The following is a 25,855-nucleotide window of genomic DNA, read 5'->3' on the forward strand; positions in this document are numbered from 1 at the left end:
GGTATGATCAGACATATAAAAAAATAAGAGATTTTGTCAAGCTTTCCAATTATGAGATTCAATATGTATAAAATCAATAGTATGTCCCTATACTAGCAATAACTATATATAGAGAGAACATTCAAAATAGTATAACCATATATACTAGAGAACAGGTATCATTCAAAATAGCAATAAAGACAAGGCACAGAACTTTTTTGGAGAAAAAATGTTAAACTCTAGTGGAGTTTTAGAGAGAATTTTAAAGGAAAAAAATGTATACCATGTTCATAGATTGAATAACTTAAGTTCTTATGAGGCACACCTGTCATATTCATACCTGCCCATCAACTCTGATAACCTTGCTATAATTGGGGAAACTTCCATTTTATGATTCCTATTACCACATATAGAAGTCAGAACCCAAATTCACAACTTCCCTTGCACTGAAGACTCATGACCTACTCTCCACTAATTTTATACCACCATGCTACCTCAGATGTGAAGCACGTAACATAGAAAACAGGTTTTGTGTTCCATTTTTTGCTAGCTTTATAATAGGGACCATTCAACAATGTCAATGAATGGTGATAATTCCCCAGAGATTTCCAGGTATCAGTGGAGTAACAAAATTATCAGTATTCTTATCAGTCCTATTCTTTAAGGTGATTTAGGATGTTCCTAGCTCAATCTCAGACCTGGTTTTCCAACTGACCAACAATTCTGTAAACTAGCCAAGAGTCTGGTTACAAACTTCTTTTCAATTTGAAATAACCCAGAATCAGTTCTGATATTTGCAACCAAGAACTCTGACTATATATTCTCCTAATTAATCTATAAATCTAATGCAATTCCAATAAAAACTCCAGGAAAAAAAATTTGCAACTTGAAAAACTGATTCTAATAGTTTCTTTTTCAGGAATAAACTCTATATATAAAGCATTCTTTTTTTTTTTTTACTTCATATTTTGAAATAATTTTAGAATTACAAAAAAAGTTGCAAAAATAGTGCAGAGTTTCTAGCTTCCTCTAATATTAATATTTGTAAAACAAAAACACAATTATCAAAACTAAGAAATTAACATTGGTACCATGCTATACTTATTCAGTTTAATACCAATGCAGTTTTCACCAGTTTTTCCACTAATAGCCTTTTTTTCTTTTCTAGAATGCTACATTGTCTTTAGATGTCACAACTCCAAACTGTGATAGCAATTCAGTCTTTCCTATTCTTTCATGACCTATTTTGTAGAATGTTGCCTGGTTTGTGTTTGCCTAATGCTTTCCCATGATATATGTTTTCAGCATGAATATCAGAGAAGTAAGCTTCCCTCCCTTCCCCATGCATCACATCAAAGGGGTAGATGATATATATCATTATTCTGTTGCTGGTGAAGTTGATCACTTGGTTAAGATGGTACAGCAAAAATAATAATAATAAATAAAAATTTAAAAAGATGGTGCAGCAGTTTGATATAGTTATGAATTCCAAAAATAGATAATGTATTATGTTTGTAAACTGGTCAGTACCTTCGTGGGTGGGGTCTCAAAGATAAAAGGCATTGCAAAGGACAGAGTTGTAGCTTTTTGATGCTGGATATTTGATGCTCGAGTTTTGCTGCTGAAGTTTTGATGCTGGAGTTTTAAGCCGGAGCCCAGGAAGTAAACATGCAGGAGATGAACATGGAGGAATAAAGACAGCTCCTTACACATGGCAGAAGCCCCGGGGAGAGAGACAGAGCTGTTTGCCTGACAGTCTACAGCTGGCCTTGTGGAGTGAACACAGAGGCTGAGCCCGGAAAGAAACACAGCCCCGGGAAGAGAGAAACACTCAGTCCAGAGAGAAGCAAGTCCTGGAAAGAGAGGAACCTAGGAAGCCTGAACCCTGGCAGATGTCGGGAGCCACCTTGCTCCAACACATGGAAATAGACTTTGGTGAGGGAAGTAACTTATGCTTTACAGCCTGGTAATGGTAAGCTTCTACCCCAAATAAATACCCTTTATAAAAACCAACCAATTTCTGGTATTTTGCAACAGTATGCCTTTGGCTGACTAATACAGATGGTGTCTACTGGGTTTCTCCATTGTACAGAAGGAGAACTTGACAAGCAATTGAATGGGAGAAAGGATAGTTTTTCCAACAAATGGTCTATGACAATTGGATATCCACAGCCCAAAATATGAAATTAGACCTTTCTCTCACATCAGACACAAAGAGTAATGCAAAATGGAGCATCAACCTAAATGTAAATCTCTTAAAAGAAAATAGAGCGAAGAATAAGACAAAGATTTCTTATATATGACACCAGAAGCATAATCAACAAAAGAAGACAATAGATAAAATTTAAAACTTTTGTGCACTAATGGACATTATCAAGAAAATGAAGAGATAATGCAACAGAACTGGAAAAAATATTTGGAAACCACATATCTGATAAGGGGTTAATATCCAGAATATATAAAGAAATCTTACAACTCATCAACAAAAAAATCCAATTTTTAAAATTGGGCAAAATACTTGAATAGAAATTTTTCTAAAGAAGATAGACAAATGGACAATAAGCACATGAAAAGATGCTTAACATCATTAGCCATTAGGGAATTGTAAATCAAAACTACAATGAGAGACACCACCTCATTCCTATTAGGATGGCTAGCATTATTAAAAAGGAGAAAATAATAAATGATGGTTAGAATGTGGAAAAATAGGAGCATTTGTATTATTGGTGGGAAATTAAAACAGTGCAGTCATTGTGTAAAACTGTCAGTTCCTCAAAAAGCTAAATATATTATTACCATATGATCTGGCAATTCCTTTTCTAGATATATACCCCAAAGTTTTGAAAGCAGAGTCTCAAAACTGATATTTGTACACCAATGTTCATATCAGCCTTATGCACAATAGCCAAAAAGTGGAAAAAAACCAAGAGTCCAATAACAAATAATGAAGGGAAGTAGATGTGGCTTAAGTGATAAAGCCTCCACCTACCATATAGGAGGACCCAGGTTCAATATCTGGGGTCTCCTGATGAAAAAGAAGAAGGAAAAGTGTGCCCACGTGGCAAGCCAAGTGCCCATGTGGCAAGCTGAGTGTCCATGTGTGAGCCAGTACCTGCATCGCAAACCGAGTGCCCGTGCAACAAGCTGAGTGCCCGCACAGTGAGCCAGTGCCCACACAACTGAGGCACACAGCAAGATGATGATGCAACAAAAGAAAGACAAAGGGGAGAGTCAAGGTGATGGGCAACAGAGACCAGAAACTGAGGTGACACAGTTGACAGGGAATCTCTCTCCACAGCAGAGGTCCCCAGGATCAAATCCCAGTGAATCCTAGAGGAGAAAGACAAGAAGAGAAGACAAAAAGAGAAATAGATACAGAAGATCACACAGTGAATGGACACAGATAGCAAAAAGAGTGGGGGTGGGAGGGGGAGAGGAAGGGAAGAGAAAATTAAAATAATAATAATAATAATAATGGAGAAGCAAAATGTGATACATACATGAAATGGAATATTATTCAGCCATAAAAAGAAATGAAATATTGATACTTGCTACAACATGGATGAACCCTGAAAACATCATGTTGAGTGAAATATGTCAGAGACAAAGGATAAATATCATATAGTTCTACTTATCTGAAATGCCTAGAATATGCAAATTTATAGGAACAGAAAGTAGATTATAGGTTATGAGGGGTTAGGAGTGGTGGTGATAGGTTGAAATGAGGAGTTATTGCTTAATGGGTAGAGTTTCTATTTGGGGTGTCAAAAAGTTTTGGTAATTCGTGGTGGTAGTGATAGGCAATATTGAAAAGATAATAAATAATCCTGACCTGTATAGTTAAAAGTAGCTAATAATGAAAATTTTATGCTATATATATGCTACCACAACTTAAAAAATTACTTAGGCAAATATTCAAAATCGGCATTAGAAAAATTTTGTGAGGTTCAAAATTTTGTGAGGAAGACTCAATATCACAAAGATGTTTGCTTTCTGTAGGATAATTTATAAATTTAACATAATTCTAATAAAAATCAATCATATTTTCTCTGGAACTGTACAAGTTGATTATAAAATTCATTTGGAAGCACAACCACAAACATCCAGAAAAACCTTGAATAGCAATGAAGGAGAGATAATCCTATCAGATATTAAAATATATCATAAAAATTCTATTAAATTAAAACAGTGTAATATTGTTACATGAATAAACACACACAAAAATCCCCAACCCCGTCCCCCTCACCCCAGGCAACCACCAATCTAGTGCCTATTATTGGCATTTCAAATAAATAGAATCATATAATAAATGTTATTTTGTATATGGCTTCTGTCACTGAAGTTGTAGCAGGTATTTTTAAAATTTTGGGGTTTTGGAGTCCTACCAGAGCAGGCTGTTTCGGGAACCTGCAGGGCAGGAGGTGTCTGGACATCGATCTGGAGAGACTGCAGCAGAATTGGTGTTTGCTAAAGGTAGAACTGCGGGTTTCTAATACGGAACCCGGAAGCCGTGGGAAGGTAAATCCCTCCGTGCCTAGGGCTAAGAGCCACAGCATTCACTGAAAACTGCCGGTCATGGGGCGGAGTCTCCAAGCCCCGCGTGCCCAAATGCATGAACCCCAAGCCTGTGTGCCCTGAACCCCCGCGGCCCACACTAAATACCCAGAGTCCACATTCTCCCAGGTCTCTGTTTCCCACACCTAGCACTCCCGGAAATCCGGCATTGCCCTACCCCTCCAGATGTCGACTAACTCCGGAAGTGGGAGAGTTTAGGTGGGAGGTGCAGAGGGGCCAAGGAGTGTAGGTTCAATTTTCTGGTCCCCGCCTTTTTTATTGAGTTTGGAGGCGATATTAGCTAACTTGGGGAGAGCCTAATAGAGAAGAGGCAAATCTGGTGAGAGAGCCCAATTTACCTAAATGCCCTGGAATAGGAAACTTGGTCTGGGAGAAGGTGGAGTCAGAAAATTAACCAGCCCCCTTGTAGCACACCTAAGGGAGAGGGACAGTAGGACGTGCTTTACAGGCTTCCAATAGCATATTTAGGGTTTCTGGCAAGGGCTGGGTGCTCTCTTGAGAAATTAAGAGTCATTATTTCCTCAGGTGAGTTGGTTCACCAGGGACCCATTTGAATTTCCTACGGGAGTCCTCATGCAGCCTTCCTGCTGCCTTGGGAGAGAAGGAAGTACAGAAGGGAGAAAGAGGGAAAGTCAGATTCCTAAGCAGTTTATTCAATTGCAAAGAGGATTCTTTGCCTGAGGCCTTGTCTGGTCTTTTTTGTTGGTCTATTTTCTTGTTTTCCTTCCTCTCTATCCCCCCCCCACCCTTTTTTTTTTCTTTTTCTTTTTTCTTCTCTCTTTCTTTCTCCTCCCCCCCCCCTTTTTTCTTTTTTTTATATTAGTGCTTCAGGCAACATTTCTTATTTGCCATGCTTCCTTATCCTCAATTTTCTCTTTTCTGGGTGTACTGATTTTTACTTCCAACGCTATACCCTTTCCTTTACATCATTCTCTCCCTCATCATTTATTGTTTCTCTTACATTCCACCTCTCTCTGTTTAACCCCCAATATTTCTGACTTTTTATCTCTAATACCTCTAATCTGTTTTCTATCATTTATTCACTCTTTATGTTATTGTCCTCTCTTTCATTTTTCTCTCTCTCCTGATCACACTGACCTTTTAATTCATAGTATATTCCTCCCCATATTCAGTTTAATATCTCATTACAGGTACTCCACCTTTTTACAGTTATAACTATACACAGCTTCCATGAGTTCTATATCCATTCTCCTAGATCTCATATGGTTCTTCCACTAACACTCACTATCAATACTATTATTATATTTTTCTTTTCTTACCTCTTTTGCTTTCTCTGGACCTAATGTTTTCCTTCAAGGGAACTTAGCCAAAAACAAGGAAATAGAATAAGAAGAAAAAAGTGACAAAGAGAGGACTTAACACACACACACAAACAACTAATTAAATCCCAAAGCTAGAATAAGAAGATAATCAACAGAATAAACCCAACAAGATAAAACGATAACCAGACAGCAACAAAAAACTACAGACCATACCAATAATCAGGAAAACATGGCCTAATACAATGAACAAACTAAAAACCAGGAAGAGAAGTGGAACACCAAACAAGTAATTAAAGCTCTCAAAACATGTATCATGTACCAATTCGATGAAGTAAAGGAAGAGATTAAGCATATTAAGAAAACACTTGGGGCGACGGACTTGGTCCAGTGGTTAGGGCATCCATCTTCCACATGGGAGTTCCACGGTTCAAACCCCGGGCCTCCTTGACCCATGTGCAGCTGGCCCATGTACAGTGCTGATGCGCTTGCGCGCAATGAGTGCCATGCCATGCAGGGGTGTCCCCGGCATAGGGGAGCCCCATATGCAAGGAGTGCGCCCCGTAAGGAGAGCTGCCCAGAGTGAAAGAAAGTGCAGCCTGCCTAGGAATGGCACTGCCCACACAGAAAGTTCACACAACAAGATGACACAACTAAAAGAAACACAGATTCCCATGCCACTGACAACAACAGAAGCGGACAAAGAAAATGCAGCAAATAGACACAGAGAACAGACAAACCGGGGTGGGGGGGAGAAGGGGAGAGAAATAAATAAATAAATAAATCTTAAAAAAAAAAAAAAGAAAACACTTGCAGAGCATACAGAAGAAATTGTGATCATGCACAAAAAGATCACAGAGATGATGGGTATCAATAGCACAATCCAAGAAATCAAAAATACATTCTCAGCGAATAACAGCAGATTTGAAGAGGCAGAGGAAAGAATTAGTGATGTGGAAGACAGTACATCTGAAATCAAACAGATAGTGGAATTAATTGATAAAAAGATAGAAAAAATCCAGCAGGGACTTGGGGACGTGAATGACAATGCAAAATGCACAAACATATGCATTATAGGCATCCCAGAAGGAGAAGAGAAGGGAAAGGGGACAGAAGGGATGCTGGAGGAAAAAATGGCTGAAAACTTCCCAAACCTATTGAGGGAGATGGATGTACATGGCCAGGAAGCACAACATACCCCAAACACCATAAATCCCAACAGGCCTACCCCAAGACATAAACTTGTCAAATTATCCAATACTCAAGACAAAGAGAAAATTCTAAAAGCAGCAAGAGGGAAGAGAACCATCACATACAAGGGAGGTTCCATAAGATTAAGTGCTGATTTCTCATCTGAAACCATGGAGGCAAGAAGGCAGTGGTTTCATATAGTCAAGGTACTAAAAGAAAAAAAATTTCCAACCAAGAATACTCTACCCAGCTAAGCTAGCATTCAAAAATGATGGAGAGTTCAAAATATTCAGATAAACAGAAATTAAAAGAATTTGCCAACAAGAACCCTGCCCTTCCAGAAATACTAAAGGGAATTCTGCAGGAAGAAAGGAAAAAACAGGAAAGGCAGAGTTGGAGGAGAGCGTAAGAGCAACAAAAAAGAGAAGGAAATAAGCAAACAAAATATGACAAACAGAAGTCCAAACAAAATATGGCTAACATAAATAATTTCTTGAAAGTAATAACACTGAATGTCAATGGATTAAACTCACCTGTTAGGAGACACAGATTGGAAGACTAGATAAGGAAATATGACCCATCTATATGTTGTCTACAAGAAACTCATCTTAGACCCAGGGATTCAAGGAGGTTGAAAGTGAATGGCTGGAAAACAATCTTACAAGCAAACAATAACCAGAAAAGGGCAGGAGTAGCTATATCAGACAAAATAGACTTTAAATGCAAAACAATTGTGAGAGACAAAGATGGACACTACATATTAGTGAAAGGGATAATCTTTCAAGAAGAACGAACAATCATAAATATTTATGCTCCTAACAAGGACACCTCCAAATACATGAGGCAAACACTAGATAAACTAAGTGAAAGAATAGATGCCTCTACAATTATAGTGGGGCACTTTAATACACCACTATCAACTTTGGACAGAACATCTCAAAAGAGAATAAAGAAACAAAAACTTTGAACAATATATTAGAGGAGCTGGACCTAAAAGACACATACAGAACATTACACCCAAATACAGCAGGATATACAATTTTCTCAAGTGCACATGGATCATTCTCCCAGATAGACCAAATGCTAGGCCACAAAGAAAGTCTCAATGATTTCAGAAATATTGAAATCATACAAAATAATTTCTCTGACCATAGTGGAGTAAAGCTGGAAATCTGCAAGGGCCAGAGGCCCAGATTTCACAACAAGATATGGAAATTAAACAGCACACTCTTAGAAAAACAGTGGGTCAAGGAGGAACTCTCAAAAGAAATTAATAACTACCTTGAAACTAATGAAAATGATAACACAACATACCAAAACTTATGGGATGCAGCAAAAGCAGTACTGAGATGGAAATTTATAGCCATAAATTCATACATCAAAAAAGAAGAAAGAGCTAAAATTGAAGAACAAACTGCAGGAGGAATTAGTAAAAAAAAAAAAAAAAAAAAAAAGAAATACAAAAGGAGCTATCACCACTGACCCCACAGAAACAAAAACTATCATAAGAGGATACTTTGAAAAACTATATTCCAATGAGAACAACAATTTAGAGGAAATGGACAAATTCCTAGAAACACATATAGCAGCCTCTATTGATGAAAGAAGAAATTGACGATCTCAACAAACCAATCACAAGTAAAGAGATAGAATCAGTCATTAAAAACCTCCCAACTAGGAAGAGCCCTGGGCCAGATGGCTTCACAGGTGAATTCTACAAAACATTACAGAAAGAACTGATGCCAGTCTTCCTTAAACTCTTCCAAAAAATTGAAACAGAAGGAACATTGCCTAACTCATTTATGATGCCAACATTACCCTAGTACCAAAGCCAAACAAAGACACCGTAAGAAAGGAAATTTACAGACCAATTTCTCTAATGAACCTAGATACAAAAATCCTCAACAAAATACTGGCTAATCGTATTCAACAATACATTAAACGAATTATACACCATGACCAAGTGGGATTCATTCCGGGTATGCAAGGATGGTTTGACATAAGAAATTCAATTAATGTAATACACCATATAAATAGAGTGAAGGAAAAAAATCACATGATCATATCTACAGATGCAGAGAAAGCATTTGACAAAATACAGCACCCTTTCTTGATAAAAACACTGCAAAAGATTGGAATACAAGGAAATTTTCTGAACATGATAAAGGGTATATATGAAAAAATGACTGCCAACATCATTTACAATGGTGAAATCCTAAAATCTTTCCCTCTAAGGTCAGGAACAAGACAAGGACGCCCACTATCACCCCTTCTATTTAACATTGTCTTAGAAGTACTTGCTAGAGCTCTGAGGCAAGAACCAGATATAAAAAGGCATCCAAATTGGAAAGGAAGAAGTCAAAATTTCATTATTTGCAGATGAAATGATCCTATACATAGAAAACCCTGAGAAGTCTTCAAGAAAGCTTCTAGAACTCATAAATGAGTTCAGTACAGTCGCAGGTTATAAGATCAATGCACAAAAATCAGTAGCCTTTCTGTATCCAATGATGAGCAATCTGAGGAGGAAATCAAGAAACAAATGCCATTTACAATAGTAAATTAAAAAATCAAATACCTAGGAATAAATTTAACTAAAGATGTAAAAAACTTATACACTGAGAACTACACAACGTTGTTCAAGGAAATCAAAGAAGACCTAAATAAGTGAAAGAACATTCCCTGCTCATGGATAGGAAGACTAAATATTATTAAGATGTCCGTCCTACCAAAACAGATATACACATTCAATGCAATCCCAATAAAAATCAACACAGCATTCTTTAATGAACTAGAAAAACTAGCTATGAAATTTATTTGGAAAGGAAAGAGGCCCTGAATAACCAAAGACATACTGAAAAAGAAAAATGAAATTGGAGGAATCACACTACCTGACTTTGAAACATACTACAAATCTACAGTAGTGAAAACAGTATGGTATTGGCACAAGGATAGACCCACAGACCAATAGAACTGAACTGAGAGTTCTGATATAGATCCTCATATATACAGTCATATAATATTCGATAAGGCCACCAAACCCTCTCAACTAGGAGAGAATGGCCTCTTCAAACATATGGTGCCTAGAGAACTGGATATCCATATGTAAAAGAATGAAAGAGGATTACCAGCTCACACCTTATACAAAAATCAACTCAAGATGGATCAGAGACCTAAATATAAGAACTAAGACCATAAAGACTTTGGAAAGCATTGTTGGGAACCATCTACAGGACCTTGTAATAGGAAATGGCTTCATGAACTTCACACCCAAAGCATGAGCAACAAAAGAACAAACAGATAAATGGGACTTCCTCAAAATTAAAGCCTTTTGCACCTCAAAGGAGTTTGTCAAGAAAGTGAAAAGAGAGCCTACACAATAGGAGAAAATATTTGGTAACCATATATCTGGTAGGAGACTTATATCCTGTATATATAAAGAGCTCCTATATCTTGAAAATAAAAAGACAAACAACCCATTTTAAAAATGGGTAAAAGATTTAAACAGACACTTCTCCAAAGAAGAAATACAAATGGCTAAAAAGCACATGAAAAAATGCTCCAAATCTCTAGCTATTAGGGAAATGCAAATCAAAACTACAATGAGATACCATCTTACTCCCATAAGATTGGCAGCTATGAAAAAACAGAAGACTACAAGTGCTGGAGAGGATGTGAAGTAATGGGAACACTCATCCACTGCTGGTGGGAATGCAGAAGGATCCAGCCAACCTGGAGAACAGTTTGGCAGTTTCTCAAAAAACTAGCTATAGATTTGCCATATGATCCAGCAATGCCACTGCTGGGTATATACCCAGTAGAACTGAAAACAGGGACACAAACCAATATATGCACACCAATGTTCATAGCAGCATTGTTCACTATTGCCAAAATATGGTATCAACCCAAATGCCCATCAACAGATGAATGGATAAATAAAATGTGGTATATACATACAATGGAATACTACTCAGCTTTAAGAACGCATACACTACAAACACACATGATAACATGGATGAATCTTGAGAACCTTATGTTGAGTGAAGCAACCCAGGCATTGAAGGACAAATACTACATGACCTCAATGATATGAAATAAGTAAACCAAGCTGTCTCAGAAAGCTAGAGACTGGATGATAGGCTTAAAGGAATTTGGGGGGTTGAGGAAGGTCGTGAGCTGACACCTACCTGGGTGAAATCTATGATAAGCTGGAGGTAAGTATTTGTACAGGGAAGGGATAAAATGGGGGCATAGGGATACCTTTGGGTGGGGCTTTGTGGGCTTTAGCAGGGCTAGGGATAGGAGGATGGGTAATATGTCCCAAGAAATTGGGGTGAGGATAGGGGAACATATGAACATAGGAGATTGTCAGGTATGTGGTTGAGAGTATAATGTTGACATAACGTTTTCAAAAATATAATAAGGAAGGTTACCTGTTTAAGATGTTTAAAAGGGAGAATCTGACACAGGACAGGCTTCTAGGGAGTGTGCGAGAGCTCATTTTGTCATAGTGGGTTATATCATTGGATGGAAACCCATACAATGAGAGTGAAGGTATACCCACATCTGGGGAAGGACTGATGTTCTCAAATAGAGGGAATTGTATCTCTTGAGAGAAATGGTGGCTCCCAATGCATTAGGGCAGTCGAGCATGTCAAGCCCTCAACATTGTTGCAAGTATCCCTGAACATGGCCCTTCAAGCAACGAAGAATGATTGTCACTGTGGGCCCTGAGGGGAGGGGGAAAGAGGTATTGAATAGGTGGAATCAGTGTAACTGTGGGGCAATGGAAGTGTTCCACAAGATTATGCAAGGATGGATATAGGACATGTTAAATTACACCAAAAATGTATAGGGGCCTATAGGCTGAAAAGTAAATGATAATGTAAAACATAAGATAACTAAAAATTTAGAAAATTGTATAGTCTAAAACATAGACCACAATGCAAACCTAAGTATAACCTTGTTTGAAAGCTATTGTCTCAATATCTGTACATCAGTTCAAGTAAATACAGTATGAACATATGTAAAAAGATTATTGCTGGGCAAGGGACAAAGTGTCTGATGTTGAATATGTGGGAGTACTGTATATTGTATATATGAATTACTGTGGTCTAAACCTTTTGTGAAGACAAGCTTAATAATTAGAAAGAAAAAAGAAAAAGGAAAAGAAAAAGAAAGGACATAGACCCTGAGGAAAAGATGGAAGAATTTGCCTTGCCAATGTGCATTCAGGGCAACACTTATTGCAGTGATGGAAGGCAAAACCTCAAAAACAAAGCTTTTTCATTTTTTTTATTTTTTGATACCCCAATTTATTTTTACTTCAATTTTTCTAAATTTGTATGTATTCTATATCTAACCTCTAAACCCATCACTATATCCCATTTTACTATTAATGGAACCTGGCAATATATTAGGCTTAATTTTCGGGAAGGTTTTGGACCACAGAGGGGTTTGATGGTGGTGGGGGAGGAATACCGGTGTGGGGTGTTATTGGAGGGGGGCGCATGGTTGGGAGGGAGTTCTCCAGGGCACATGTGCGGGGTGCATAAAAATGTTTGGATATTTTCATAATGGTTACAGTTTGGAACAATGGCTGGGGGAGTGCTGAGTTCCAGGCCAGGGGAGCTCTGTCACATTCCCCAATGGAACAGCAACAATCCTCTGAATGCAATGGCTAAAACCAATAAGGAAGGATGTTCCAACAATGAGCTCTTGATGCTAATGACTATGCTTGTGGGCCTGTGGGCCTGAAATAAGAACTAGGGCTAGAGCTGCAGGGTACCTAAGAGTTACCTCCTGAGAGTCTCCATGTTGCTCAAATGTGGCCAGTCTCGAAGCCAAACTCAGCATGTAAATTCCCACCAGCATGGGACATGACTCCCAGGATGAGCCTCCCTGGCACCAAGGGATTACTACCAAGTACTAGCTGATGATGTGGCTGGAGAATGACCTTGAATAAAAGGGTCAACTCAGATGAGCAGAATATCTCAGCCTACATGTAATATCAGGAGTTAAAAATGCTTTTTGACCCTGAATAAAAGGGGGAAATGGAAAGGACAAATGAGTTTATATGGCTATGAGTCTCCAAAAAAGAGCCAGGAGGTCATCAGAGGGGTTGCCCTTATGCACACCTCAGCAGAGTCCCAGAGACAGCTAAAGTAGATACAATCCCAGGTACTGGTTCTTGTGAGGGCTACAGAGACCCACAGGTTCTATAGTCATGGCAGATGGACTTCAGTGCCATGTCAGTTGGCCCTACTTTGAAGTTTGTGTTCCTGAGTGTGATGGAGTTGGACTCAGGTGTGATCTATGTTCACAAGCCTCTCCTGTCACTTTTACTGGACCTGTGGTTGGTGCTGGGGTTTAGTGTATACTTGGGGGACCTGAATCTCTGGACTGTCCATGTGATAGCCAGGCCCTGAGCCTCAACAGACTTGCAACTCCTACCCTCCAGTTTATTGGACTTACCCCAGCCAGGCTAACAGGGAGGTGAAGAAGGTCAACCACCACACCAGGGAGCCAAGAGTGCCTACAACTGCAAACAGGAGAATTGCAAACAGGAGAATTGCATCCATCATTCAAGTGGAGTAAAGGCACCCTCTTGATAGAGGGGTGGAGTGGACATAGCCATTCCAGGGTCCACAGAATGGAGGAATAGAGTATGGATTAGAGTAGACTTACTGATACTCTATTCTGGAACTAATATGATTAGTAGTGGAAGTAAATGTAACACTGAGATGGAGAAAGTGGACATGGTAGCTGCTGAGGATGGGAATGGGAAGAAGAGATGTGATGTAGGGTCATTTTTAGGACTTTCTGGTGTCCTGGGTGGTACTGCAGGACACCAGTTACTGGACATTGTATGTCCTCCCATGGTCCACTGGGTGGACTGGGGGAGAGTATAAACTAATGTGGACCATTGACCATGTGGTGCAGCAGTACTCAGAGATGTATTCACCAAGTGCAATGAATGTCCCATGATGATAGAGGAGGCTGTGGTTATGGGAGGAGTGGGGTGAGGGGGGTGGGGGTATATGGGGACCTCATATTTTTTTAATGTAACATTAAAAATAAATTAAAAAATAAAAAATAAAAATAATAAAATAAAATTTTGTTATTTACATTTGTATTATTGAATTGCAAGTATTCTTTTTTTTTTCTGGATACAAGTACTTAATAAGATATATAATTTGCAAATATTTTCTCCCATTCTGTAGTTGGCTTTTCATTTTCTTGATGGTATCATTTGCCACACAGAAGTTTTGAATATCAATGTAATTCTATTTGATTTTTACTTTTGTCATTTGTGCTTTTAAGTGTCATATATAAGAAACCATTGCCTAATCCAAGGTCACAAAGATATGCTCTTGCTTCCTTATAAGATTCTTATAGTTTTAGCTCTTACATTTGGATCTATAAACTGTTTTGAGTTAACTTCCATGCATGGTGTGATGTAAGGGCCCAACTTCATTCTTTTGTATATGGATATCCAGTTACCTCAGCATCATTTATTGAGAGAATATTCTTTGATACTGTTGTCAAACAGTATCAAGAAGGGAAAGGGGGCAGAAATATATTTCATGAAAATAATAACCAAAAGAGAAAAGGAGTAGCTATACTGGTGTCAGACAAAACAGATTTTAAATGCAAAAAAGTGAGGAGATGCAGAAGGTCATTATATATTAATAAAAAGGACAATCTACTAGGAAGGAGTAACAATCACAAATATCTATGCATATAACCAGGGTGCCCCATAATACATGAGGCAAACTGGCAAAACTGAAAGGAGAAATAGATGTCTCTACAATAATAGTTGGAGACTTCAACACACCACTCACATCAATATAAAGAACAACTACACAGAAGATCAAAAAGGAAAAAGAAAATATGAACAACATGATAAACAAGCTGGACCTGATAGACATATACAGAACATTGTTCCCCAGATCAACAAGTTATACACTCTTCTCAAGTGTTCATGGACTTTCTACAGGGTAGACCACATGTGGGCCACTATACAGCTCTCAATAAATCAAGAAGATTGAAATTATACAAAGCATCTTCTAAATTATAATGAAATGAAGCCAGAAATCAATAATAGGCAGGAAAAGGGAAATTTTGCAAGTACTTGGAGGCTCAACAACATACTCTTAAATAATGAGTGGGTCAAAGAAGAAATTGCAAGAGAAATTAGTAGATATCTCAAGATGAATGAAATTAAGACCACACCTGGGAAGCAGATTTGGCTCAATGGATAGAGCATCTGCCTACCACATGGGAGGTCCAAGGTTCAAACCCTGGGCCTCCTGACTCATGTGATGAGCTGGTCCATGCACAGTGCTAATGCATGCAAGGAGTCCCATGCCATACAGGGGTGTCACCTGCATAGGGGAACCCCACGTGCAAAGACTGCACCCCATAAGGAGAGCCGCCCCGTGTGAAAAAAGTGCAGCCTGCCCAGGAGTGGGGCCACACACATGGAGAGCTGACACAGCAAGATGACGCAACAAAAAGAGACACAGACTCCCAGTGCCACTGGCAAGAATACAAGCAGACCCAGAAGAACACACAGCGAATGGACATAGAGAGCAGACAACTGGGGGGGGGGGGGGGGGGTGGGGAAGGGGAGAGAAAACAATACAAAATAAATCTAAAAAAAAAGACCATACCTTATCAAAACTTATATGATACAGCAAAGGCAGCACTGAAAGGGAAATTCATGGTCCTAAATGCCTTATTAAAAAAAAAAGAAAGAGCTAAAATCAAAGAATTAACTGAACAACCGGAGAAACTAGAAAAAGAACAGTAAACCATTCCCAAAGCAAGCAGAAAGAAATGAATAACAAAGATGAGAGCAAAAATAAAAGAAATTGAGAGAAAAAAAGAGAAAAATCAACAAAACCAAAAGCTGGTTCTTTGAGATCAATAAAATCGATGCACCCTTAGCAAGACTAACAAAGAAAAAAAGAGAAAAGATGCAAATAAATAAAAACAGGAAAGAAAGGCAGGACAGTACAACTGACCCCACAGAAATAAAAAGGATCTTAAGACGACATTATGAGAAAATGTTTGCCAACAAATTAGACAACCTAGATGAAATGGACAAATTCCCAGAAATGCACAAACAACCTACCTGGACTCCTGTGTTTGGACAACAAATACAGGAAGTCAATAACCAATCGCAAACAAAGAGGTTGAATCAGTCATCAAAATCTTCCAACAAAGAAAACTCCCAGACCAGATGGCTTCACAGGTCAATTCTACCAAACATTTCAAGAAGAATTAATACCAATTCAAATGCTTCATAAAATTCAAAAGGAGGGAAAATTACTCAACATATTTTATGAAGCCAAAGCCAGATAAAGATATTAAAGCCAGATAAAGATACTAAAAGAAAATTACAGACCAATCTCTTTAATAAACACAGATGCAAAAATTATCAACAAAATACTTGCAAATCGAATCCAACAGCATATAAAAACAATTATACATCACAATCAGTGGGTGTTATTCCTGTTATTCAAGGTATTCAACATAAGAAAAACAACGTAATACACAATATTAACAAATCAAAGGAAAAAAACACGATTATCTCAATTGATGCAGAAAAGGCATTTGACAAAATTGAGCATCCTTTCTTGATAGAAACCCTTCAAAAGATATATAAAAGGAAAGTTCCTTGGAAAGTGAATGTGGCTCAATTGATAGAGCTTCCACCTACCATATGGGAGGACCCAGTTTCGATCCCTGGGGCCTCCTGGGGAAAAAAAAAAAGAAGAGAAAATGTGCCCACACAGTGAGCTAGTGCCCACACAAGTGCCCGTGTGGTGAGCCAGTACCAACGTGAATGCCCGTGTGGTCAGCCAGTGCCTGCGTGCATGCCTGTGTGGTGAGCCAATGCCTGCATGAGTGCCCACATGGTGAGCCAGTGTCCGTGCAAGTGGGTCACACAGCAATGATGACACATCAAAAGAGAGACAAGGGAGGAGAACCAGCAAGATGGCAGCAGAGTAAGGAGCTCCTAGAGTCAAGTCAGCTCCTGCTACAGGGCAGTTGGCAAACCCCCAGAGCTCTCTGGAGCTAGCGGAAGTACCCATTCAGGGACTCCAGGAGTCCAGAAGAGCATCCTGCAACATCCTTGAAGGAGTGGAAGGAGGAGATGCCTGTCTGCAGAGAAGACTCGTAAGGAGAGCACTCCTTGCCCTGGAGGCCAGTGCCCATTCTCCACTGGAGTCCCTAGCTGCCTCAGGAGCTATTCCGTGGCTGGAATTGAAAGCTCCACTTCCCCAAAATGGGGGAGGAAGAGATGGCTTAGGCACCAATTTCAGCTACTAATAAGTAAATTCAGCAGGCTAAAGTATAATCCTGAGAACATCTAAAGTTTGAGCCTGTCCAAGTCAGAAAGAGGCCGGTGGCCATCTTAACTCTGTGTCTGGCATGAGGGGAAGTGGGGCAGACTGAGAATCCCAGTGCTGGTGGGGACCGGCTTCTTTCCATCCAGATCATATCGCAACTCTAGACTAGGCCCCAGTGCCACATCCAGCAGGGAGGAAGCTGCAGGGACCTGCGCCAGCCTCTCCAGGAAATTACCAGCCAAGCCACAGAGGCCAGTGATCATCCTATTCTGGTGGCATAAGCCGCCCCAGGAGCTATTCTGTGACAGGAATTGGAAGCTCCCTTTTTCCCAGAAACAGGGGAGGAGGAGACAGTTGGCTGCCGATTTTGGCTACTGATTGGTAGACTCAGCTGGCTAAGATATAACCCTGGGAACAGCTGGGGTGTGAACCAGCCCAAGTCAGAAAGAGGCCAGTAGCCGCCATTTTGGCTCCATCCCCAGAGGGGAAGCTGGGCTGACTGAAACTCTCAGTGTCAACAAGAACCAGTTTCTTTCACGCAGATCAGCCTGCAGTCCTAGCCTAGGCTTCAGCCCCACTTCTGGCAGGGAGGAGGCTGAGGAGCCCTGCACCAGCCTATACAGGTAACTGCAGATAACTTTGGTTGGCATGGACTGAAAATCAGAAATATACCAGGGCAACTGTGGTTCTGTTGGACCCACACTGCACAGATTGCTGCCCACACCTGCAGCTCCATTTCCACCCCAGGCAGGGGAGAAAGGGATGTGAAGTTCCATTAGTCTCTCTGGGCAACTACAGTCTAGGCTTGCACTTGGATTATTCCACATAGCTGTGACTGTCCCTATCCCTGGCAAAGGAGAAGGTTGGAAGAAGCTTCATTGGTCCCTGGTGCAATGAGGACAGCTTAAGCCTCCACAGCTTACAACACCAACTACATGCTTGGCTCCTGCTGTACAACCAGCAAGGGAGAAAGGATAGGAAGCCCTCAACTAAAGAGAAAAACTGCATCCAGAAAAAATACTCTAGTAAGCTAGATATGAAGACACCAAGAAAAAATTACAATCCACACCAAGAAACAGGAAGCTATGGCCCAGTTAAAGGAACAATATAGGCCTCCAGATGACATAAAGGAGTTGAGACAACTAATCATAGATGTTCAAACAAATCTCCTTAATAAGTTCAATGAGATGGCTAAAGAGATTAAGGATATTAAGAAGACATTGGATGGGCAAAAAGAAGAATTTGAAATCATACATAGAAATATAGCAGATCTTATGAGAATGAAAGGTGCAATCAATGAAATTAAAAAAAAACACTGGATTCATATAATAGCAGATTTGAGGAGGCAGAAGAAAGGATTGGTGAGCTTGAAGAAATGACCTCTGAAACTGGACATACAAAAGAAGAGATGAAGAAAAGAATGGAAAAAAATGAACAAGTTCTCAAGGAATTAAATGGCAGCAAAAGATGTGCAAACATAAGTGTCATGGGTGTCCCAGAAGGAGAGGAGAAGGGAAGACGGGCAGAAGGAATATTTGAAGAAATAATGGTAGAAAATTTCCCAACCCTATTGAAGGACATAAATATCCCTGTCCAAGAAGCACAACGTATTCCCATCTAAAAAAATCCAAATAGACTGACTCCAAGACACATTCTCATCAGAATGCCAAATGCCAAAGACAAAGAGAGAATTCTGAGAGCAGCAAGAGAAAAGCAAGGCATAACATATAAGGAATATCCAATAAGATTAAATACTAATTTCTCACCAGAAACCATGGAAGCAAGAAGACAGTGGTCTACATATTTAAGATACTATAAGAGAAAAACTTCCAGCCAAGAATCTTATATCCAGCAAGACTGTCTTTCAAAACTGAGGGTAAAATTAGAATATTTACAGGTAAAGAGAAACTGAGAGCATTTCTAAGCAAGAGACCAGATTTTCAGGAAATACTAACGGGTATGATACAGTCTGAAAAGAAAAGACAGGAGAGAGGGGCCTGAAAGAGATTCTAGAAATGAAGATTATATCAATAAAAGTAACTAAAAGTATTAAAAGAATGGTGAAAATAAAATATGACAGATAAAATGCAAATAAGTCAGGAATAAACTTGACCAATGATGTAAAACACTTGTATTCAGAAAACGGCAACTCAATGTCAAACAAATCAAAAAGGCCCTAAATAACTGGAAGAACGTTCCATGCTCATGGATTGGAAGACTAAATATCGTTAAGATGTCAGTTCTATTCAAATTGATATATAGATATAATGCAATCCCCATAAAAATTCTACCAGCATTAAAGAAAAAATTGAAAACATGATCATTGAATTTATTTGGAAGGATAAGGAGTCCTGAACAGCCAGAAACATCATAAAAAGGAAAAGTGAACCCTCATCTCCAGACTTTAAATCATAATACCTACCTATAGTGGTAAAAACAGCATGGTACTGGCCTAAAAACAGACACAATAGACTAATGGAACTAAATTTATGGTTCAGAAGCAGACCTTCACAGGTATGGTCAAGTGATTTTTGACTAGCCTGTCAAACTCACACAGCTCGGGCAGAGCAATCCATTCAACAATGGTGCTGAAAGAATTGGATATCCATAGCTGAAAGAAGGAAAGAAGACCCCTATCTCCCACCTTATCTAAAAATTAACTCAAAATGGATCAAAAAACTAAAAATAAAAGCAAAAACCATAAAACTTCCAATAGAAATTATTGGAAAATATCTTCAAGACCTGGTGGCAGGTGGTAGATTCTTAAAGGAGATAAGAAGAGGACTGAGATGGACTACTGATGTTTAATGTATGTAGAAGTTTTAATTAGCTTTACCGTAAAAGTGGGGAAATGTATAGAGTGGATGGTAACACACAGTGAGTAACAGCTAGTTTATAAATGGAGATGTGACTGAAAATGGTAGTCTAGGTATGTAAATGCCAACTGACAATGCTAGAGAATAATCTAGGAACTGAATAGCACAGTAAACCAAGAGGTGGATGAGAATTATGATTGATGGTTCAGATGCAAGAGTGTACTTTGTTAGCTAGAACAAATGTATATCACTACTGCAGGGTGTTGGAAATGTGGAGAAGCACGGGAAAAATACAGCTGGAGTGACCTATGGACTGTGGTTAGCAGTAATAACATAATATTCTTGCATCTATGTGAAAGATGTACTGTGATGATAATGAGGCAGTATGGAGAATGTGAGCCAAATGTATACTATGAACATGGTAACAATCAGATGATATTATTTTATCTGTAGCAAATGACACACCACATTGTGGTGTGTTGATGGAGGGGTGTTGTTTGGGAATTCTGTACATGTGCATGATTGTTTTATAAGTTTACAACTAGTGTCATAAAAATATATTTAAAAAATAATAATAAGGTGGGTTGGGGGAAAAACACATCAAATGTAAGATAAGGACTATGATTAGTAGTAAGATTTTGACTATATTCTTCCATAATTTGTAACAAACGTCTCATGATAATGCAAGGTGTTGATGGAGGGTTGATGTATGGGATCCGTGTATGATGCTATGCATGTTTGTTTTATAAGTTCAAAACTTTTACTATATACTTAACTGTTTGTGTATGTTCATATATAAATGATATAAAGATAATAATAATAGGATTGGTTGGGGGAAAAATACTTTGTTTAGTAGTAATTTTTTTTTAAGATTTATTTCTATTTATTTCTCTCCCCTTCTCTCCCCCCACCCCCCCCCCCAAGTTGTCTGTTCTCTGTGTCTATTTGCTTCATGTTCTTTGTCCGCTTCTGTTGTTGTCAGCGGCACGGGAATCTGTGTTTCTTTTGTTGTGCCACCTTGTGTGTCACCTCTCCGTGTGTGGCGCCATTCCTGGGCAGGCTGTGCTTTCTTTCATGCTGAGCAGCTCTCCTTATGGGGCACACTCCTTGCACGTGGGGCTCCCTCATGCAGAGGCACCCCTGCATGGCACAGCGCTCCTTGCACGCATCAGCACTGTGCATGGGCCAGCTCCACACTGGTCTAAGTAGGTCCGGGGTTTGAACTGCAAACCTCTCATGTGGCAGATGGATGCCCTAACCACTGGGCCAAGTCTGCTTCCCTAGTAGTAATATTTTGACAATGCTCTTTAATCATTAGTTAAAAAGTTTTAACAACAACGCAAGTTATTGGTGGTCGGGTGAGTTATGAGAGTCCTGTTTGATGTTATATATGTTTGTTTTGTAAGTTCACAACTACTATTATACATTTCTTGTTTATGTATAAGTGATATACCTCAATAAATTAAAAAAGAGAGAGACAAGGGGAGAGTCAAGGTGAAGCGCAACAGAAACCAGGAACCGAGATGGCGCAATTGACAGGGAACCTCTCTCCACATCAGGGGTTTCCAGGACTGAATCCTGATGAATCCTAGAGGAGAGAAAATGAGAAGAGAAGACAACACAGACAGCAAAAACAGCAGGGTGAGAGGAGGGGAAGGGGGAAATAAATAAATAAATAAATAAATAAATAAATAAATAAATAAATAAATCTTCAAAATAAGAAAAAAAGAGGAAAGTTCCCAAACATAATAAAGGGAATATATGAAAATCCCACAGCCAGCATCATACTCAATGGGGAGAGGTAGAAATTTTTCCCCTTAAGAGCAGGAAGAAGACAAGGATGCCCACCGTGACCACTGTTATTCAACATGCACTAGAAGTTCTAGCTAGAGCAATTAGGCAAGAAAAAGAAAGAAAATCATCCAAATTGGAAAAGCGGAAATAAAATTCTCACTATTTGCACTTAAGATGATCCTATATTTAGAAAACCCTGAGATATCTACAACACAGCTACCTGAGCTTATAAATGAGTTCAGCAAAGTGGTAGGATACAAAATTAACACACAAAAATTAGTAGTATTTGTACACACTGAGGAAGCTGAGGAAGAAATCAAGAAAAAAAAGTCCATTTTCAATAGCAACAAAATAGACTAAAATATCTAGGAATTAATTTAATCAGGAATGTAAAGGATCTGTATTCAGAAAACTACAAAACACTGCTGAAAGAAATCAATGAAGACCTAAACAATGAAATGACATTTCGTGTTCATGGATAGGAAGACTAAATATCATGAAGATACCAATTCTACTGAAATTGATTTACAGATTCAATACAATATCAATCAAAATTCCAACAGCCTACTTTACAGAAATAGCAATGCCACAACTAGTCAATTACCAAAGTTATTTGGAAGTGAAAGGAGTCCTGAATACCCAACACACATCCTAAAAAAGAAGAGCAAATTCAGAGGATTTACACTCCCTGACCTTGAACTATATTATAAAGCTATAGTGGTCAAAAACAGCATCGTATTGGCATAAATACAGATACATTAATCAATGAAATTGAACTGAAAGTTTAGAAATAGATCTTCACCTCTATGGTCGATGGATTTTTGATAAGCCTGGGACAGAACATTCTCTTCAATAAACGGCGCTGGGAGAACTGGATATTCATAACCAAAAGAATGAAATAAGACTCCTATCTCACTCCCTTTATAAGAATCAACTCAAAATGGATCAAAGACCCAAACATAAAAGCTAGGACCATAAAACTCCAAGAAAGTAACATAGGAAAATATTTACAAGGCCTTGCAGTAAGTGAAGGGTCTCTTAAACACCAAAAGCATGAGTATATTAGTCAGCCAAAGGGGTGCTGATGCAAAATCCCAGAAATCTGGCTTTTATCTAGGGTATTTACTTGGGGTAGACTCTGACAGTTACACCAGGCCATAAAGCATAATTTACTTCCCCCACCAAAGTCTGTTGCCACGTGTTGGAGCAAGATGGCTGCCGACATTTGTAAGGGTTCAGCCTCCCTCTTGCCCTGAAGGCTCTGAGGTCCCAGCTTCTTCCAATATCAGCTGTAGGCTGGGATAAATCTCATCCCTTTGCCAGGGCTTATTTCTCTCTGAACATAGAGGCTCAGGGTTCTGGTCTCTGCAGCTGCAAACTATCAGGCAAATGGCTCATCTCCCTTCCCAGGGCCTCTGCCATGTCTAATAGAGCCTTTTCTGTTTCCTCATGTATCTGCTTGTCTGGGTTCTTCTCCTGCATCTTTACTTCCCAGGGTTCCAGCTCAAAACTCTAACCTCCCTTCTCTGCAGTGTAGTTTCTCTGTGAGTCCCTTCCTACAAAGGGGGCGGGGACTCAACATCCTACTGACATGGCCCAGTCAAGTAAAGGTGAAACCTCTGAATCCAATATAATCGAATATGCCCAGAGAAAAAGACCAGTTCAAAAATATAATACAATATCTATTTTTGGAATTCATAAATAATATCTAACTGCTAACATGAGCAACAAAGGAAAAAATAGATAAATGGGATCTCCTCAAAATTAAGCACTTTTGCACTTCAAAATACCTTGTGAAGAGGGTTAAAAAGGTAGCCTATTCAATAGGAGAAAATATTTGGAAATCACACATCTGACAAGGGTCTAATATCCATGATACATGTGTATAAAGCGATCCTAGAACTTAACAATAAAAAGGCAGAAAAAACAATTAAAAACTGGGCAATAGATCTGAATAGACATTTGTCCAAAGAAGAAATACAAATGGCAAAAAAACAAATGAAAAAATACTCAGTATTACTGGTTATTAGGGAAATGCAAATCAAAGCCACAATGAGAAATTATTTCATACCTACTAGAATGGCCACTATTAACAAAACAGAAAACTACAAGTGTTGGAGTGAATGTGAAGAGATAGAAACACTTATTTACTATTGGTGGGAATGTAGAATGGTACAGCTACTGTGGAAGTCTGTTTGGCAGTTCCTAAGGAAGTTAGATATAAATCTACCATGTGACCCAGTAATACCATGACTAGGTATATACCCAGAAGAACTGAGAGCAGGGACATGAGCAGTCCCAGTGTTCACAGTGACATTATTCACAATTGACAAAAGATGGAAACAACCAGGTGTCCATCAACTAACAAATAGATAAACTGTGACATAAACATGCGATGGAATATTATTCATCTGTAAGAAGAAAGAAATGAAGTCATGAAGCATATGACCACATGGATGAACCTGGAGGACATTATGTTGAGAGAAGCAAGCCAAGCACAAAAGGACAAATATTGTATGACTTCATTATTATGAACTAAATAGAATGCGCAAACTCAGGGAATTAATAGCTAGAATGTAAGTCACCAGAGAAAAGAATGTGGTTAGAGAATGTAAAGCTGAGCTTTAATCTGAGCAAAATTGGTAAAAAGTTGTTTGTAAACATTTTGAAATGAATAGAAATGGTGAAAGCACATCATAGGATTAGCAGCGCTACGATACGGGTATGACAGTGGTTTGTTTCTGTTTTGTGTGTGTAAAGAAAATGCTCTAATATTGATTGAAGTGATGAACACACAATTCGGTAAATACACCAAATGTCATTATTGAATGTTTTAGATAAACTGTATGACTTATAAACAAAAAAAAGTAATAGGGTAGGTTGGGGGGGGAATAGGTCTATAGTTAGTAATAATACTTTAACAATGCTCTTTCACAATTTGCTATAAATGATTTATAACAATTCAAGGTATTAGTTGTGGGGTGATGGATGGGAGCCCTATATCCTGATATGCTTGCTTGTTTTGTAAGTTCACAGCTTTTATTATACTATTGTTTATGTATGTTCATGTGTAAATTACATACTCCAATAATTTTAATGAAAAAACAAAAAACAAAAATATGGATAGACTACATGCAGCACCTATTTGAGGGCTCTAAAAATGAATACTAACAGGCAGATTGGGAGAGAAGACCAGAATTCAGAGCACCATGAGCCAGTGGTGAGTTTACCACTTTTTCCTTCTGGTATTGTCTAGCCTGAATTCTATACAACCTATAGCATGATAAGAAGGCTCCAGGAAAAGCCCTCTAATTCTAGCTTGAGACATGGGAAGGGATCATCTAATACTCAGAGTATGGAAACCCCTGATCATTCATTCTTTTTTTCTTTTCTCTGTTCCATTGCACCCTGGCCCCCAAGCAATCCTGTGGCAGCAGAAGCAGCAATGGCAGGGAGGGCCATTTATAGCCTAAACCTCTGAGGAAGGACAACCTTCCTCTCCAGTCAGATAAACTCTGGTCCCAAAAAGGTAGGAAGAACCCTTACAAATCTAGCCCCTCTCTGTCCTCTCTCCATTTGTCCTCAGCATGAGTTCAGTCACAGGAAGTAATCACTTTATCAACTTTTTCCCTATCTGTGATTTCACTGGCACTTTGCATTGTCTGGGGATCCCCTCTTTGGCCTTCCAGCTTAAAATCTGGATCTTTAGTTATTCCAATCTGCTTCAAAATACATAAAGTAAAACCTGACAAAACTGAAAAGACAAGTAGAGAATTCCACAATTATAATTAGAGACTTCAACCCTCTTCTCTTAGTAATTGATAGGATTATTAGGCAAAAAATCAGCAAGAGGGAAGCA

At 38.9% G+C, this 25,855-nt stretch overlaps 1 protein-coding gene across 9 annotated transcripts in view; it reads right to left on the bottom strand.

Annotated features, from left to right (window-relative positions):
* The window catches only part of LOC101443502 (merlin-like), a 106,830-nt gene that overhangs the window by 47,706 nt on the left and 33,269 nt on the right, over positions 1–25,855 (bottom strand). The window contains exon 1 of one of the 9 annotated variants that reach the window (XM_058285982.2): positions 4,365–4,580. The exons of the other annotated variants lie outside the window; for them this stretch is intronic. Within the exon in view, the coding sequence (XP_058141965.1) occupies positions 4,365–4,535 (171 nt within the window). The 5' untranslated portion in view covers positions 4,536–4,580. Of the gene's footprint in view, positions 1–4,364; positions 4,581–25,855 lie in introns of those variants that run through there. 9 annotated transcript variants of the gene reach the window in all.

This window comes from Dasypus novemcinctus, chromosome 23 (assembly GCF_030445035.2).
Source record: "Dasypus novemcinctus isolate mDasNov1 chromosome 23, mDasNov1.1.hap2, whole genome shotgun sequence".
Taxonomy (NCBI): Eukaryota; Metazoa; Chordata; class Mammalia; order Cingulata; family Dasypodidae; genus Dasypus; species Dasypus novemcinctus.